The following is a 19,364-nucleotide window of genomic DNA, read 5'->3' as shown; positions in this document are numbered from 1 at the left end:
AAATCAAAACAATACAAACCTAAGGAATGAAAACACACCTCAGACCTCTGCTTAAAGAATTTGAATCCCCATTTTTTTCAGATTTCATGTAAAAGGAAACTTTTTGATAGCTCCATTATTATATTGTATGATCTCTATATGATCAGTGGCTATATTTTATTAAATATAATCACTCCTGTGCAGAGTCTAAGAGTTAAGGCCACACATTTTTGCAGTGTAACACATCCAAGCCACTCAATTAATTCCAAGGGAAACTTTGCAGTTGCAAAAAACATCTGTGCCTTCTTTCTGTTTTCACTGACACAAAATTGAGCAGTTCCTCACAGTATCTCTTTCTCTTTACATGCAAAGTCATATTTTTTTCCCTACTGATCTAGAAAAGTAAAAACTAGATTTACTTATGCAGAAACAAAATGGTTATTTAAAGCATAGAGGAAAAAAAGAAGTCTGGAGAAATGCTTTGCTTCCTTGGTATTAATGATGTTTTTACATATTTTTACCTCAAGTGCAGCAGTCATTCCACTCAAAGAATCAAGCAATGGATGTGATGGTTCAGATTTAGCAGCCACAGATGGCATTCCTTTCATATCTCCAGAAACTCAGAGAGAGAAATATGATTTAGGAGATGCTCACTGCACAACCTGAAGCACTGAAAAATTTAGTGTTAGGAGAAATTTTGTGAAGTCATTTTTGCAATAACCAGGCCCAGTGGATGAACTTATCCTCTCCCTCCTTTACCCCTCACTCCCTTTTCTCCCATTCAATCCACCTGATTAATAGCTAAAAGTTAAACACATAAGGAAGAACTGTTGGCTTACATTCTTTTTCCTTCTGGCTTTGTTATAGAAAATGTATCAGTCACTCATGATTAAAACTTACAACTTTATTACATAGCATGACATAGGAAATTTACAGTTCAGACTTACTCAATTCCAGCAACTCAAATTTAGAACTATACCTTGAAACAACACCATGCAGAAAATGTTATTCTGTGCTTTTTGGGACATTCTGTTCAGACCCACCAATTTAAATTTTTCATTTGATAAATGGAGCCAGAAAATTTGATTTTGGTCTAGTGGGTCACCTGTTGGAAGCCTTCAAAAGAGGATTCAAGCTCACTCATGGTCCCACACAGATAAACAATTGCCCACTGCAGGCTTGCTAATTAAGTGTACTATAATAAAAAATAACATTTTTCATGTCCAACTGGTCTTCCTGAAGTGCATGAAAGAACCAACAGAATAGACACATTCAGGATGGAAAAGATTTATTAGTCCAAACCTGCCAGTGCAGGATTTCCTTTATCATCTGGTTACTGCAGTTTTTTAAAAAACAACTCCTGAAATGAGGCTTCCATTATTTCCCTGAGGAGCCTTCCAGATCATTACAGAACTGCAGATAGTTTTTCTGCCATTTATCTTACATTTTCCCATTTATTTTGGTATCAATACCCCAATTAACCAACCTTCAGAGAGTGAGATCTAGTTCTTCTATAGTGTTCAAAATAAAACTGAGTCAAGCTTTTCCATGTACAGATCCCTCACTGGGCAGGTGATGTGAATGCTCCTTTTTTTAACTCAATCTCTGGGCTGTTCCAAACTCTAAGCCACTGTCTAATCTCCTCCTGCACTTGAAACTTAAATAGTGCACACAAGACTCATTGCTTTTTTCATAAAAACCACATTGTTTACTTTGAATATGTACAGAGGCAGTCAAAAAAGGATGAGGTATAGAGAAACCAGTCTGTCCTTTATAAAAGAAGGCACTAGTAGAGAGGAAAAGCTCAGACAAGAGGTATTAAAGATACTACACATGAAAGAGGCCTTGAAATTTGCTCATATGGCAGCTGAAAAGGGAGCAGTTGTTTCCTCACTTTACATGGACATGGGAAACCTCATCCCAGTGACTGTAAAAGAGAAGGGCTAAACACAGCAAGAAGTTATGGTTTCCACACAAGGCAAAATATGGCATTCATTGCCACAAAAATTAAGTGATTACAAATATAAATGAGTCAAAACATAGACAAATTACCAAGAGACTGGTCACTGGCTCCTATTGTACATAGTCTTTCTTGCAAAATGTGTCTTAAATCTTAAAAAATCAGCAGTAAATTGGCAGAAGCTTTACCAGGAAAGCAGCACTTTTATTTAGTTTCTTATACTTTCCCTTAGTTTCCTTAGGAGGATGCCATTAGTCACTGTCAGAGAAAGAATATTAAGACAGATCTAACCTGATCTATTCTGCCTGTTCGATGGGGAACAAATTGAAAAGATGATTTTTTTCCTTGTTGACTGAGGAGCAGGATGGAGATTATTAGAAAGCATTAAGCTTAGTGTGTGGTTCCAGCTAGTTGGGGGTTTTTCCCCCTAATTAAAACACACTAATTCTGAGAGAGAAGATGTCAGGAAAATGTAGTTTGGTCAAAGTGACAGGAAAATATAATTTATAAAAGATGTTGTGAGGAAGAAGGCCCATTCAACTATGAAATATTAAAATAAGATTAAATAGACAGGATCACTGTGATGCTAAAAAAGCTGTAATATCAAACAGCCTACAGTGTATGATATATACCATTTTAATTAACTAATATATGTATTAATTAAGGTGAAAAATAGGTATGAAAGGGGTTTTTTTCCAGCTTGCTCCCCACCACAAAATAGACAAACTAATCCCTCCAAACAGACAAACTCCCTCCAAAACAGTGAGCAGGTGCACAAGCCTTTGCTAGAGAAGGAATTAAATCTTAAGCTGTTAACCTCGAGTGTATAATTTTTGGGAAATCTTTGCTCCACAAACACACAAGAAAGAGGACAAGGATGGTCACAGTGAAATTCTTTTGCTGACTGACAGGTAGGGATGTTGCTGCTGTACAGGAAAAAAATCAGTCAACAGGGTCCAGAGCAGAACAATATTCCACCCAGGAAAGAACCCATTAGTTGAGCTGGCTTTTCACAGCTTACACACAAATATGTTATAAAAATATGAACCAATCATAAAAAATGGTCTGAGTTTATGTTGACTTTTCCTGGTTATGCAGAGAAAAGAAAGCAGTCAAGGAAATTGGTGACATTTGTGTTCTTTGGGAGGCCATGACTGTGCCTAATTTTCCAAGTACAAAGAAGAGCTGTTCTGAATGGAATTTAAATAGGCTGATCTTATACCATTAAGGTCCTTCATTTTAGCCCTCAGTGATAATCTCCTGCTAATGCAAAATGACATTGTTTATGAAACCAGCATTATGGAAACAAACAAAATCAGAAACAGTCTGAACACAGGATCAAGTAGTGATTTCTTAAGATCTTGAGCTTGAGAAGCTTAATGTTTTCAGCCACTGAGAAGACAATAACCTCTGCTACTAATTACTCCTTCAGACTTCAACTAAAACATATTTTTCCTAAGTTATGTCTTCATTCCAGCCCATGCTTGTAACCCATTTTGGGGTTACATTGCCACAATCCTGATTCTACTGCCCTTTCAATGACAAAAAAAAAAAACAAACAAAAAACTCCAAACAAACACAAAAATCATTAAACACCCTAAAAGATGGAGCAAGAGAAGGAGAGAAGAAAAAGAAAAGGAAAGATGCAGGAGCAGCCTTGATCCTGAGGTCAAAGCTGAACAGATTTTCTGAGTTTTCCAACTACTGAAGCACCACTGATGCCAGCAAATGTGAGGTTTTAAGTTCCTGCTTCTAAAGAGCCACTTCAATCACAGCATACTGAAAGGATCTGATCAATATGACTTCCAATAAAAGTTAGCAGAACATTCTATGTTAAATCAGAATAAACCAGAAGGACCTGTTGCTATTGTTAATGGCTTCATCATATAAAACCCCTTTGATCAACAGTGAGTGAGAAAGAAAAAAACCAAAGCAGAAAAATATATTCATTCTATGGTCTGATTTTCTCTGCAGAACTCAGTAGGAGCTGCCTTGCCTGCCTCAAGCATTTGAGAACTTGTTTTATAAAAAAGTTTAGTTTAATTTATTTAGCTTTACTTTTGCTCAGTTGTAGTCTCTCTGTGCTCATGAGTGACTGAAACACTAAACCAACAGCTTCCAACCATTTACAGGAACACAGGCTCTGCAGCAAGCAAGAATATATGCAGGGGATAAAAGATTCACTCATGTTTTAGCATTTCTAAGTGCAGCTGTAGGAGGCCCTGGAGAAAGCATTTCTGAACAATAAAATATCCACCCCTGAATTCAGCTCTTGACAGAAGAGCTTACTTTGTTTTTTATAAACAACAGTATCTAACCCCAGAAAAGCATCCTCAGACTTGGCTACTCAATTTATTCAAGGACAAAAGATTATTTAACATCTACTTAAAAGAAAAATCAAAGGAAGAACACTCTTACCCCTTCCCCCAGATGTCCACCTGTCATTTTCTGAGAAAAAGTCATGGCTATGGTTTGTTGGGTTCCCAGTAACTTCCCAAGACTTACTTGTTTGACATAAGTATTGCTGTAGGACTGATAAAAAAGGAGGAGGCACTGTCCAACCAGGTTCAGAATAGTTTAAATTTCTGTTCTACATATACACAGTAAACATCTCAGCTATTCTGCTTCCAACCATGGGATTTCCAGACATTACTGTTTAATTTTCACTTACATATTTAACAGAAGACTCTTGGCCACAGCCAGCACCCTTCAAGGCACGCTGTGAAGAGACTGAATCAGCACAAAACTTCAAAATGTAATTTTATAAAAAAGCATGAAAATGTTAGCTGCTATCATCTTGCTTGATACTAAAATTAGTAAATACAACATGCATTTCTCTAAGGTTTCTAAGAAGGACCATTTCTGTAAAATTCCAAATCCCCAGTGTACTCTTGTTCTTGGGAGCATTCACATAACCACAGTCAGCAGAAATCAAAAGTTTGCAGAAAATTGAGTTAAAATACATGAGTATTTATGAATAAACTTCAACTATTAATCTTCCAAATGTATCTGCATTTAGTAATTTTGCTACAGGAGCAATACCACATGTTCTTTACCAACCAATTCCAAATCATCAACACAGTTCATTGGCAAAAGTCACATATCGAGACACAAAGTGTAAAAGACAAGAAGACACTGTAAAAAATCACTTTTTTGGCACAAACATTTAAGAAAACCACTGTAAACTGGAAGAAGGTCCAAGAGTGGTAGGAGAGGCTCGATTTGCTGCACAATGTGCTACTAAAAATCAGCTGTTGACTCTTACCAAATGTTTTTAGCAAATTACCTTATTAACACAGCTCGAGCAAACCCCACTTGCACAGCAATTTTCCCACCTAACTGACTGATATTTCTGCAGAGATCCAGAACCTGGAGAAAAGGAGCACAACCCAACACAGGGAGCAGGGGGAGCCCCAGCTCAGAGCAGAGCTACGGGCACGCAGGGCATGGTTACCTTGGCAGGCAAAGCCTCTCTCCTCGTAGCCAGCGTTGCACAAGCACTTCCCGATGGGCACCAGCCACTCTCCCTCCGTGCTGCAGTACATCTTGGGGGGCTCCTCCTCCTTGGAGTGGTTGACACAGGAGCCCCTCACCTCCACCAGCGACTGGGAGTCCATGGGCACCGTGTCTGGGAACATGGCCAGGTTCTTGACGGTGAAAGGGCACTTCTTGAAGTACACCCGCACCGACACTAAGGCAACGCAGGCGCCCACGTCTTGGAAAGCCAGGTAGAAGCCCTTCCTGCTGATGGGCCCCACCTCACGGATCTCCGTGTTCAGCTTGAGGATTCGGTCGCCGAGGTCCATCTGGGTGAAGCTCTCGTCGGCCGCGATGGTGTCGATCTTTGTAAACTGGTGCTCCTTGAACTTGACCGAGTGGTCGTCGTCAGACTCCATGTAATAGAGGTTGAAGGTCTCCTTGCAGGTGCCCAGCACCAGGGGGATGCTGTTGCAGTCCCTCAGGGTGAACTTGAGCTCCACGTAGATCTTCTGAGCCGAGTTGCGCGGGATCCAGTTCGTCCGCAGCCAATTGTTCTGGCTGTGGTCCATGACATTGCACACTTGGTAAGTTCTGATCGGAGTGTAATGCTCGTCAACACCACTGATCTCTTCCCACTGGATTGAAAGAATTAAAAAAGAAGAAAAGAAAATGCTTTCAGATTAATTATTACACCAAAAGCTGTGAAAATGCAAAAATAACTCACTTTGGGCATCACTATAAAATAAACAATCAGGTCTGGTTGAACCCCCTCTTACTTTTTTCCTAATAAACTAAAAACAACTTAAATGATCACAGAATTCCTCATTAACAAGTCAGGTTTTACCAACTTACTTCAAGGTGGATGAAAGAGATGCTACAGCTGTTTTGCATTGCTAAAAATCTGTGATTTCCTAAACAATAAGCAGTGCTGTCCTTTCACCCACAATTCCATGCCTTTACAACAACTACACTCACCTCAGATGGAGGAGATCCTCAAGGACAACACATATTTGCACTGCTATAACCAGCTTTATTTCTAAGATTAAACAAAAGCCCAGGCTCCGACTGAAATTCCATACAGTTGCAATAAAATGTTACATTTTTGCATTTATTCAAAGCATGACAATTGATTTTCCTTGGGATATATGTACAGACAAAAAATAACTCTGGAAACTATGTGGAGCTGGACTAAGAAATTCTACCAATTGACCATATCTTGATTAGTTGGTTCCTCTCGGGCCTACATAGGCTGTGACACTAGAAGAACTTCCCTGGTTTTGGAAGAACACAGGGTCATGATTTGTTTTTACAGCAGTCCTCCGTTGACAAACTCTCTTCACCCAAAACATGAAGGAAGGGGCTTCTTACTTGAGAATTACTCACATACCAGTCCTACCTGGTTTCCAAAGTCACCCTTAGCAAAGAGGAATATTTACCAATCACAGGAAAAAATAAAACACCACAAAAACTGGAGAATCAATGTCAGAAGTCACTGCCACTCCTGAGGAAGGGAGACAGAGAAGAATTTCTACCAGAAAAACATCTTCCCTCAAAAATCAAGTCATATCAATTTTCTGTTTAAGATCTCAGCCTAATAATTACTTGTTTTACAAAAGCACATTTTGTTACAGGACTTTAGAGTAGTTCAAACAGTAGGAGAGGAAAGAACTGTTCTCACTAGAAAGACAAAAATCATGGTGCAGAACTGCTTACAGTTTCCTGGGTTTACAATGCATATATATCACACACATATACAAAGAAAGGAAAAAAAAAAAACATGGACATATCAGAGTAGCATCTGAGAGTTCTCAGTCTCAACTCACTAATTTAAGAAAGTTTTGATCTGACTAAGAGCTGGTCTGCACAATGAAATTGTCCACACAGCACTGAAGATGTGATTTTAAACCATGTCATTAAACCAGCAGATAAAAGCAGTGTAAATACTCTTTCCTTTAATTGAAACCAAGTTTACTGCAATCCATTTTACAGACCTGACTATACACAAGTTTTATCTCTTCCTGACTAGCTCAACAGAGTTTAAAACACAATCTTGGATGTGTCTACAGCAGCTGATATGCTGCAGCGTGCCGTAACAGAATCTATTTCCAAAAAGAGCTGGCAGTGCAGGGACTTTTTAAATCAAAAGCACCACACTGGAGCCCATGGCCACTTGAGAGCTTGGCACCAGCCACACAAGGAAGACCTGCTGCCTGCAGAAGAGGCAGCTGGACCCTGCTTCCAGCCTCTGCCAGCTTCCCAAAATTGAGTGAAGGACCCTCCTCTGACAGATGTCCTCACACAAGCACAGGCCCTGAGCCAATGATCCAACCCTGCCTCAAAGAGCCATAATTGAAGCTGGATGCACTGATTTATCTGCAGCTCTTACCTGGACAAATAAATACTGAGTAACAGCACCTGGAAGAAACTAGATAGGATTATATAATGAAACCAAATTTCACAGACATTTTAAGCAGCTCGCACTGATTCAGAAGTCATTCAGTGGTTATCATTTCCATATACTTTCTAATCAGTTCTATTTTAAATGTCCAGAGGGAGATAGAGCCAAAACCAGGAACTGGCACAGTTTAAAACATCTCCACAGCAAGATAGTTTTCTGAACAAGTCTCATGATAATTTTTTTTTGCCAGAAGTTTCTTATCCAACAGACTTTTCAACGTAGATATTGCACTTGCATAACAAAAGCAGCACCACTACTATGTTCTTCATCCAGAAGTTTCAATTAATAATTTAATGCAATTATAATTCCAGTAATTTTCAATGAAGATCAAATTGCCTGGAAGTCTGTGTTAGTCCACTTACATAAACAACAAAATTTTAGATCAATCATTCAATGCTGAAGGGAAATGCCACACTCTCAGTGCTAATTTGACTAAAATACTTTAGCAGTTATAAAGCTGTGGACACTGCAACTATTTCATTAGAAAAAGATGAAATAAGTCACCAAAACTACAGGAAGATGATTCAAATCACATGTACCAGATCCAAGTACATTTGGGAATTCAACAATTATCATGATCAAAGTAAAAAGCAAGCAGTACATTTGCATTGCTCATACACTGCAACTCTTCCCAGTAAACCTCTGTATTGCCACTCCAAAGGGATCTTAATGGTAAAACATTGAGTTTTTTCTATTCAGTAAGGTTTCTCAAACACCTGTATTCATATTTGTTTCAATTTTACTTTGGTACTTCCAATTCATGTGTTCAACTTGCTCTGCAAAGTTATAACACTTACAAAATTTCTTTTAAAAAAAATTTAAAATAATAAATAGAGAGAAACGATTATTCCAGGAATGGAATTAAGCAGGGAAAATAATTAAATAGATGGGCAGGGGAGAGAAAATCCAACAAAAGGCTTGTGGGCTGAGATAAGGAGAGGGAGAGATCACTCACCTGTTACTGCCATGGACAAAACAAACCCAAGCAGGGGACATTGGCCTAATTTATTATCAACCAAATGACCCCAAAGTGACAAATAAAAACTAAATCTCAAGCAGCCCTGATCCATGGACCATTACACTTCAGAGGTGTCCCAGCTGGAATTTATTTTTTTCCATACTGTACAAAACGAATGGATATTTATCAGTCTTGGCTATTGCTAGAGAGGAAATTAATAGGCAAGGCCTAAATTCTGGAATGATGAAATGACAGGACTATCCTCCTCCACGTCCAATAGGAATGATAAATTCAAAATTTTAAGGAAGATGTTTATAAAAAAGTGTCAGGGACACTATGACAGAATGATGAGGGGCACAGTTTCTGAATTCATATTATTATACAGGATTTATGTCATATTCCCCTGATCCCTTCAGGCACTTTCAATACTTTTGAAGCATTTCCAGAAGTGCCATAGCACCACTCCCTTCCCAGCATGTAATCTGGCTTTTGGAAAATGTTCTTTTGTTTGCTTTTCACTTTTTAAAATCTTCTTTGGATACTGGTAATGACAGGAAACAAGAGATTGCTTTCAGTGGTGGAGAAAAATCTCCAGTTCCCCAGTGAGAGGGTCTAAGTCATGCCTCTGAGTGACAAACTTTGGCCAAAAAGGATTTTCTTCTCCAAGATCTGGCACTGTGCTGGACTTAAGGCTTTGGTTTATTTCTTGCAATTTCTTTACAAAAGGAAAGGTACAGAAGTGAATGTAGGATGTTTCTAGGATGTCATGAGCAGTCTCAATGAAAAGCTCTTTCAATATGGGAATCTAGGACATGAGTGATCTCAATTCTTTCATCCTGCCTGTGACATCACTTTTTGTGTCTTTTTATCCATCATAATTTTTTAAAAAAATCTGGATTTCAATAAGAAACAGAGGGATATTTCAGAGGCATATTGTGATTTACAATACAACATATATGCAACCATGTGATTGCAAAAAAACCCCATTTTTTCAGTCAGCATCACATTGCTATAAAACTCTTAAACTACAAAGTATAAAACTCCAAATTGAGATAAGCATTCAAATAATTCAATTTTAAAAAAGAAAAAGAACCTCCTCACATGCTGTTTGAAAGCTTAGCAAAATAGTAGCAGGATGCAAGAGCTCTTAAAGGTTGCTATTAACAAAAACCCTGTGATGACCATATTATAGGAGAATGCAGTCCAGGGCAGCTTATCAGTATGGAAACTTTCTCATAACATCACCAAAGATGCTGATTCAAGGCCCATAAATACCAACCAGCTGAGATCAGAGGACAGAGAATGATCTGATTTGGGACTTTAAGAAACTTTAAAAGTACCATGGAAGTTTTTTTCCTGCATTTAACATTCAAAAATCAATGAAATTACCTCAGGCCACTGGCTCTAACCAGAGGTTTTTAGTTTTTTCTAAGTTGTAAATGGAAGAATAAATTGCATTGCAAGAGTTTTCTGATTAAGTTATACACACAGTGAAATTATCATTTCCGTCACATAAACCTTCATAAGACACAGACTGTGGTACACTCATAGCTTCAACCTAAAACTTGGGTTTCTTCATAGCTAAGCAAAACAGTTTCAGAATTTCAACCAAGACAAAATATTAATATCTTGTCTGTTGAGTGCTCAGGTGACATGAGAAAATCATTTAGAGTATCCAGGTAGTGAAGTTCCCCAAGAAAAACTGAGGTCTAGCATTTTACCATACAACTAGCCCCAAATTTATCCCAAATTATCCAGACCAGTCAGATCTGTGTTCCATGCAGTTATGCTTCTGAGCTTTTCAAGAACTGTGAAATAAAATAAATGTTATCATGAATAACTGTCTTACAAAAGCTAAGCACACAAACAATATTGAGAAAGCAAGAGGGCATACCTTATCATGGGAATACTCAACTAATCATCAAACCAAATTGCAGAAAGATGAGGAAAACCATCTTTTCTCCCCCATCTCTAATTAGCAGACAGATGAGTACTTCATCACCAGATTTGTAAGGACAGCTGATTCTCACCCATCAGCAAGCAAAAGCCTCTTAATCACAGTGAGGTAAAAAGGTCACCACAGGAGGAAAACATCTGACTTCCTAACAAACATCTGAATCCAGCATTCAAACTCCCCTTCAGAGCTTGGACAAGAAAAGCATTTACAGCTTCTTTTTTTTTTTTTTTTTTTTTTTTTTTTCCTAAGCTATATATCTCCTGGAGAAGCAGGTTTCAATATTATTTATCTCACAGGTTAAGCAGATTTTCTGGGAAGTTCTCAAAACAACAGTCCCCATGGCTGAAATCTGTGCTGAACAATATTTTTTATAAAAGCCCCTTTCTCCACAAACATTGAATAAACTAAGCAAGATTCAGCCTCTAAGTGTGGCTGTTTCAGAGATGGAAATTTATCCAAGATAGATCTCACACAAAGCTGTGGATGTTTCAGTCTGGAGAAAAAAAAAAATCTCTTCAAGGAATTATTTCACACAATGTTAGACATGACATTCAGCTCATAACAATCAGCTCCTGTAAATTTCCAATAGTAACACAAAAAAAAGTACCAGGTTGTCCACACCATCCTCTGCTTCACCTAAAGCACTACCCAGCACCAAAAACTGCATGTAGCCACCCACACAGGCAGTGATTGCAAAGAAATAATCAGGACACAGACTTTTAAAAGTGGGAAGAATCCACTTCTCCAAACTGTTTGCTGGCTACCTAAACAGGAAAATATCCCTCACCCACATTTATGCCTCAGCTTTCTAACAAATAGATTAGGAACAAATTAATAGTGGGGCAATATTTTTGTTACTATTTTAGCTATTTCTTATACCATCAATGATGCCGGCATTAAAAAAAAAAAAAAAATCAAAGAATGAGCAAAATCAGCAAGTAAGATTTTTTAAAAATGAAACCATTACTTAAATGGGAAAACAACACCACAACAGAGAAAGTGAAAAACATCTGTGGCACAAGAACACTTAAAAATTCACATTTGAAAAGCCCCTGCAGTTTCTTGTTTTGGATTTGCCAGCAAAACACATAAACAAAAAAAATATTTACATCAAAATGCACAAAACAGGTGCATAATATAGCATTTCCCTGCTAGCCAGTCTTTCAGAACAATGTATTTTTACACAATGGCATTTCCTAGAGAAATCCCAAACCACCCCATGTTCTCCCATTGTCATTAACACAACACTCAATGGAAGTGAAATTCAGTAGTGTTGTGCTGAATGTAACTGTAAAAAGCACCAGCTGGCTGTATTAGAAATGGCAACCTTCCAGGTCTCAAATGTCTTATTTATATACAATGGAATCCTTCCAGCTGTTTAATATTTAGGGCTAATAAATATAATTGGCAGTACTACTGCACAAGGGCAAGGAACACAAATCCATATAAAACTACTTCCCAACAGAAAATCTCATTTGTTCTTAGATGATTAAACCAAAGAAGGAGTTCTGAGCAAATTTTACATTGTATACTTTTTTTCTCCCTTTAATCCAAACAATATTTGCTTGTTTTCTAAGTGCAAAACTGAACAGGAAAAAAAAAAAAGAAAGCCCACAAAAAAAAAAAAAAAAAAAAAAAAAGGCAAACCAGGCATCCTTACTCCAGCTGCTTCTGCAGCAATGTGTCCTTCAACCAGTGCCTTGCACAGGTCCTGAATAAATAAATTGGCAATGTAGAAAGACAAGAAACAGCAATGTTGGATTCAGAACACAGTCACACCACACCAGCCAGTCCAGAGGTGCAACTTATTCCCAATTTTGTGCAGGACAATTTTACCCCTCTTGAGGAGCAGATTAACCCCATACTGAGCAGGAGGTGAGCACAATGCAGCTGAAAATGGAAATGGAAGAGTTGTATGCTGTAAAGTTTGTGTCCCTATTTCCAGCTTTGCAGCAGATTTGATGACGGCAAAGCCACCCCAGCGTGGTGTCACCCCAAAGTGACACTGCAAAGGTTCCTGCTGAGTGGAGCAGTCTCCCTCCAGCTCCAGAGGATCTCCAATTCCAAGGAGCTGGGCTTTTGCACAGCCATCTTCATGGAAAAACTGAGGAAAAGCTCCAGGACATCTGGCCTCCAACACAATAAAACCTTTAAGATCTCAACACTGGATGAAATCCTGCACATAAAGGCAAGAGCTGTGACTCTGCCCCTTGTGAAAGACAGATTCCACAGAAACCCTCAACTCCCTGGCACCACCCAGATGGGGAGCTAATCTAGAAATGGAAACCTTTAATTTGGGTGAGTGACACAGAGCTAATGCTTCATAGCTCCACGTGAGGCAACAATTTAATCTGAAAACTCAAACAACTTCCATGACAGCTGGAGCCCACAATCAATCCCATAAAAGGCTGCTCAGAGTAATTACCATAATTTAAAGGTATTTGGGTTATTTTGGTTTTCATTTTGTTCATGTGGCAATGTTCTTTTTATATCCTTCATAAAGGATATATTATCCTTATCCTTTATATATGTTTTCTTTATTTATATCTTTTTAGCTGGGCAGTTACACATTCACATATCTCCAGGTTTCCATCTTTAGAAAAATTTCTTAATAACAACTTGAAGATGCTTCTTTTTCATTCATGAGTTCATCCTTTCATTGAAAACTTCATTCTTCAGTAGAGGCATTTAAATTATACTATGATATTCTTCTAAGTTGTCAATAAAATACATTTTTCCTTCAGAAGTTGCCTCTTTATTCCAGTAGAAGGCAACACATCTAAAAGAAAACAGCATCTGAAACCCTGTCTCAGCCATCAAACTTCCCCTTTAATGAGGACAAGCCAAAAATAGTTATGAATACACCTGAAAATCATAATATTCATATTGTTTCCTCCAATCCCTTGCTTGAGAAGTACTGCAAAAACTGCAATAAATAAAAATAGCACACATACTACTTTTTAAATATAGCTATCATATAGGGTCTTGAAAATTAAACACATGCTAAACTCAGACAAGAGTCATTATGCTTAAAAGGCTAAGTTAAAAATACCTCCAAAAAGGTAATTATTCTTTTGTCAACTGATGAGACAAAAGAGAGGTGGTAATTATTATATTTTTACTGTAACTCTATGGAAATTAATATCCTCAATTTGGAAAAGTTAGTTCTGTGCACATATTTCCAGTTATTCTAATTGAAAAATATGTTTAATACAGGAACTCATATTTCACTGACATTTCATATTTTCTAAAGATAAATTTGTTTCAGTTGAACAAGAAGAAAGTAATTAGACTGGGAATTCTGGAGGTAGTCCAGATATCTTAACCTCTGGCTGAGACACTCTTGATTTCTCAAGGTTCTAAAACATTATTAAACAATTACTTTTCCTGTGTCAGGCTAGGGATGAAAGAAGAACTCATGCCTAATTTAATATGAGATAAATACAGAGAAGTAACTCAACCAGGATTTTAACCAAAGATTCTTGAGAAGCAATGGCATTAGGTGAAGTTCACAGCTCTAAAGTGCAGCAGCAAACTGGAGATACATTGTTTTCTAAAAATTCTGTTTGTTACTTGATAAATTGTCCACACTGGGAACTACAAAATAGCATGCCACAAAAATATGTAGTTTTACCTTTAGAAACAAAACAAAAAAACTCAAAGCCAACCAACCATAAAAAAACCCCCAAAAGTTAATCATACTTTTACAGCTTTCAGGTGCATTGAATTCCAATCTTGGGTAAACAGAAGCTCTTTAGATAAAACAGGTGACAAATACACAAACACTTGAAAAAAAAAAAAATCTGGTCACAGGTCATTGAAAGCCCAAGGAAGAGGCAAAAGTCTCTTGGAATAGGACACATCCAATACTAAAAGGTATTGTCATATTTTAGAGAAGGCTCACAAAGACCCTCAAATTCAAAGCTCATTAAATAGGTATATTTGTGTACTTGCTCTGTGGGAGGCTGAGACATCAACAGGAACAGAAACTCCTGAGCTATAATCCTACTCACCAAATTCCTCCATTAGGCCTTGCATGTAAATATGAGGCTTAAATTTCATTTTCTACCTTACTATGATACAGTGGAGCACAAAATGCTTCCAGAAATGCACTACAGTAATTATCAGTGGCACCAATACCTTACTGCAGAGATTAAACATGGTTCAGAGAATTACCCTAAAGATGAAGAGTGTTCATTAGCTGTAATGCCAAAAATAGTTCCATATATTACTTTTATTTCCTCCAGCTTCATTTCTTTGTCATAATGTTGGATATGAACACACTCAATAGTACTGCACTGCAAGTTTGGTATTCAAGCACTCAAAATTGCCTCACTTCTAGGTCCTGTGGTTAGAAAATAAAGTTAAGTTTGCACTGTTCTCAGTAAGACACTGATTACATGCACGTGAAAAGCTCAAAAAGAAAACAACTGCACAGGAGAGAGGTTTGTTATTTTTTAACACAAAACATACTAAATATAAATGGAAGCCTGCTGGGAATGTGCATCAATAAATGTGTGTTTGACTCGGTTCTCTGCATTTGGGGCTGCAGAGAGGGGGAAAAAAAAAATCAGACAAGGATTTCAGTGTTTTATTTATTTTGCTGGATTGTGCTCCAGAGGTGAAAGTTTGCTCAGAACCAGAATACAATGAGCCCCTGTATTTGCCATCCAGGTAGCCTTGGAGAAGTAACCATATCCTGGCCTTCCAGGATGTCCTGACAATGACCTCCAGAGGAATGGGTGAATCACAACCCAAAGGAGGACAGACAAACCAACCTTCCCCCTGTCTCTGGTCTTTTCCTGCCCCAAGGTCAGGGACTGTGTCAAATGATTTATATTTCTGATAAAGACTCAATTTCAAGGCTCTGAGATAAGGCCATCACAGCCGTTCTGGGTGAGTTAAGTCTTTGAAGTCCCATAAAGCAGAGATAAAAATTACATTTCAATATACTTGGTTAGACAAGCTAGCACGTGCATGCAACACTCTTTCAGATCTTCAGCTTCAGTCCCTTGCTTCCCAGGGTCCCACTGAACACTTGTGAGAGTGAAAATCAAAGCCCACAAAGAACCTGAGCTGGCAGGAATCCCTTCCATTGCTGGCATCAGAATTCTCCTCTAGAAGATGGATGGGACCTAGTGAGAAACCCAGGACATGAAAACACTTGGAATGTGCTTCAAGCCACAGGAAACAGGAAAAATCGAGTATCACTGCTGATTTATAACCCATGAAATACAGGCAGGAACACAGATTTACTGATAGGCAATGAAGTCCAGAAGTGCATTTCAGAGTTGTTTCATATTCACATCTCCCAGAGCAAACATCCCAACTGGGAATGTTTTGGGAAATGAGAACTCCAGCTTGAACTGAACCCACATGCCACTTACAGCAGCAGAAAAAGAGGTGGAGAACATAAGAAGCTGATAACCAATACAAGAGAAGTTCTATTTTTGAAGTGATACTGAATTAAATTATCGCTGATGAACCTCAGTGGTGCTGCGTCCAAAAGCAGAGTCAAGCAAACAAACCATCAAATAAACATTTTCTTTGAGTACACCAAGCCTCATATTCCATATACCAAAATTTCAAGTGTAAAGACTCAAATTTTTGTCATGAAAACAGCAATTTGTACCCTAAACATACCAAAAATGGAAATTTGTTTATCCATTTCAACTGTCAGGAAAAACAAGAAAAACCAAACAAAAAAACCACAACATACCTTTGAATTCATAGGAGTATTTTATGCAGGTGATGTTAAACACACACTTTATACCGAGGAGTTTTATAATTTATGCATTAAACATTCTGAAATATTCCAATCTGCTAATTTTAGATGCAATATTATTTGCTACTAAATGAGAAATTGTGTTTACTGTAATAACACTGCACTTATTTCACTCCATAAATAAGAACACTTCCAATAGAAAAATCATTTTGTTGCCATTATTGATAAGACAGTTATTTACTTAAATTGAGTACAAAAAGTCAGTGAAAAAGCTGAAAAATCATTTTTCACATGCCTAAATATAATTTAAACACATTTAACATTTCATTCACTATATACAGAGATTTTGGAAAGAAAATAATAAAATACTATTTATATGCTTACTGATACCCCAGTTTTAGAAGAAATTGCTTAGACTTAGAATTTCTGCTAAACATAATTATGTGGACAGAGAGTCCAAGAAGTTAAAAATATAAGAACTCTTTTTAAAAAAATAATAAGGCATAACCTTTTATTATAAAGGTCATACTCTATATATCACATATACTTATTTTGTATTGTAATTCCCATCTTTAATTAAAGCATTTTTGACCTCTATAAAAGATTATAAATTGTTTGTATTGCTCTGTCTGGGACATTTTGGATATGAGCTTATATTTTTCAAGATGGTCTAATACGATGTTCTAAAGCATAAATTAAAACTCACTGCCCTTAAGAAATAACCACTGTCTGGGTAAGGCAAAGTAAAACAGTAAAAACAAAATACCTGGCTAAAATGCTCTCTCCGTCTATGTCTTTTTCTTGTGAAGAGTACAGAAATGTGCATCTGACCTCTAAGCACCACATGGAAAACTGAACTTGCACAGTAAGGGAAGTCATGGCCCTACAGAGCTTAACTGCTGATTCTGCTCTGTCCTACTCCTGAAGTGCCCATTCTGGGAGCTGGTATGAGGAAAAATCTGTCTGCATGTCAGCCTAGAAAAAACACACCAAAAACAGAGCTCAGGGAGAAAAACAACCAACCAACCAACCAACCAACCAACCAACCAACCAACCAACCAACCAACCAGCCTTAAATAAAGACACAGAAGCTGCTGGCAAGATCAACAATCATGAAGTGTTAATGCCAGCTCCCAGGCTGGGACAGGAAGAGAGGGATGGGAAGTAGTGAAATCCTGAGGAATCTGCCTACATCCCTGTGAAGACAACAGAAAAAGCAATCCTGGGAATCACTTCTAAGCATACAAAGGACAAGGTAACCATCAGGAGGAATCAGCACAGTTTCACCACTTTCTCCTATAACAAGCTGACAGAGAATCTGAGCAAACAGCTGAGCAGACAGGGAGGTGAACTGAAACTGAATAGCCAAGTTCAGGAGGCCGTGATCACAAAGTCTGGCTGGAGGCACCCCAAGAGTCCAATCCTGTTCAACACCTTCATCAATGGTCTGGGTGATGGGGCTGGGAGCACCTTCAGCAGTTTGCTGGTGACACAAAACTGGGAAGAGTGGCCAAAATGCCAGAGGGTTGTGCTGCTACTCAGGGGGACCTTGGCAGGATGGAGAGACGGGCTCAGGGGAACTGCAAGAGGTTCAGCAAGGGAAGAGCCAAGTCCTGAAATGTGGGAGGAACAACATACCCAGAACTTTCCCTTGGCAAAACTGAAATTCCTGTGCCTCACCATGACCCAAACAGAAGATGATCACTTTGGTAAAGAGACATCTAGAGCCACATAATTGCTTTCTGGACTGTTTCCCCTCTGTCCTGGGGTGACTTTATGATGCTGAGTGTTATCCCTACTCATCTGTTTAGCCCAGAAATAAGTTTTGCACCTTTAAGTTTGGTTCTGAGAGCAGCAAGGGGGAGAAGAAATGCTGAGTTTGTAATCAGAAACTGCACTCACTCCTCCACATTCCTGCATTGTCTGCAGCACGGACAAACAGCAGGACAGAGCTCTTCTTTGCTTTTAGCTAGTTTTGGCTAGCTGAGGCAGAGAATTTCACTGGACTGTGGTTTTTCTTTTCCTTGGAACTGATCCGCCCTGCTCTGGACTGAAAACCCAGGAAACACCAGGAGCTCACCCCTGTGGCCGGGCTGGGCCGCCGCATTTCCAGCACCAGAGGGACTGATAAGAGACTGAGCCAAACTACAGCCCACAAAGTTTGCCATCTCTTCAGAACAGAGAGAGGTTTTACTGTTTAACATTATTCATTTTTTATGCTTGTGAATCCTTTGCTTGTTAAACAGGTTTTTCCACCTTTCTCCAAGGAAATATTTTCAGTTGGCAGAGGGGGCCACTTGAATTTGTGTTTTAGAGGAGCCCCTTCAGAGGCTTTCTCCCAAATGTGCCCTAAAGCAGGACACCCTCCTAGGATGGTATCACTCAATGCACTGCAGCAAGGATCCAGCACTGCTGCTTTCCTGCATAATTCACAGCCACCTCAGGGTGATTCCCAGGAGAGCCCCCTGAGTGTGGCACAGACCATTTGACCATGCAGGTGAAATTGTCCATCTCAGCAGCAGCAAAGCACAGCCAGCACAGCACAAACAGCAGTGAAACAGCCCAGCCATGCAGGTGATTTAAGGTTAAATCAGTAACTCAGCAGCTGTGCATGCACACGGGTCACAGAGCTGCTTCTCTCAATGATGATGAGAGGACTCCCATTCCAGCCAAGCATGAGAAAAACAGAGTGTGCCCTGAATACCTGTGCAAGGCCTTTTGTTCCTACATAAAAGCACTTTCCCAGACACCTTCTGTGATTCCTCAGACCCAGTGCACATTTTCTGTTCCTGTACCCTAAGGGCCCTCTCTCCTCCATCAGCAGGGAAGGTGTCCTCACTCCACAGC

General features: G+C 38.7%; 1 protein-coding gene across 4 annotated transcripts in view; it reads right to left on the bottom strand.

Moving 5' to 3' along the window:
• EPHA3 (EPH receptor A3) overlaps positions 1 to 19,364 on the bottom strand; it is a 176,508-nt gene that overhangs the window by 117,598 nt on the left and 39,546 nt on the right. For all 4 annotated transcript variants that reach the window (XM_059871604.1, XM_059871610.1, XM_059871617.1 and 1 more), the window contains exon 3: positions 5,394 to 6,054. In XM_059871604.1, coding sequence (XP_059727587.1) covers positions 5,394 to 6,054 — 661 coding nt within the window. The remainder of the gene's footprint in view (positions 1 to 5,393; positions 6,055 to 19,364) is intronic.

Source organism: Haemorhous mexicanus, chromosome 2, assembly GCF_027477595.1.
Source record: "Haemorhous mexicanus isolate bHaeMex1 chromosome 2, bHaeMex1.pri, whole genome shotgun sequence".
Classification (NCBI taxonomy): domain Eukaryota; kingdom Metazoa; phylum Chordata; class Aves; order Passeriformes; family Fringillidae; genus Haemorhous; species Haemorhous mexicanus.
This window is presented reverse-complemented; position numbering and strand designations above follow the sequence as displayed.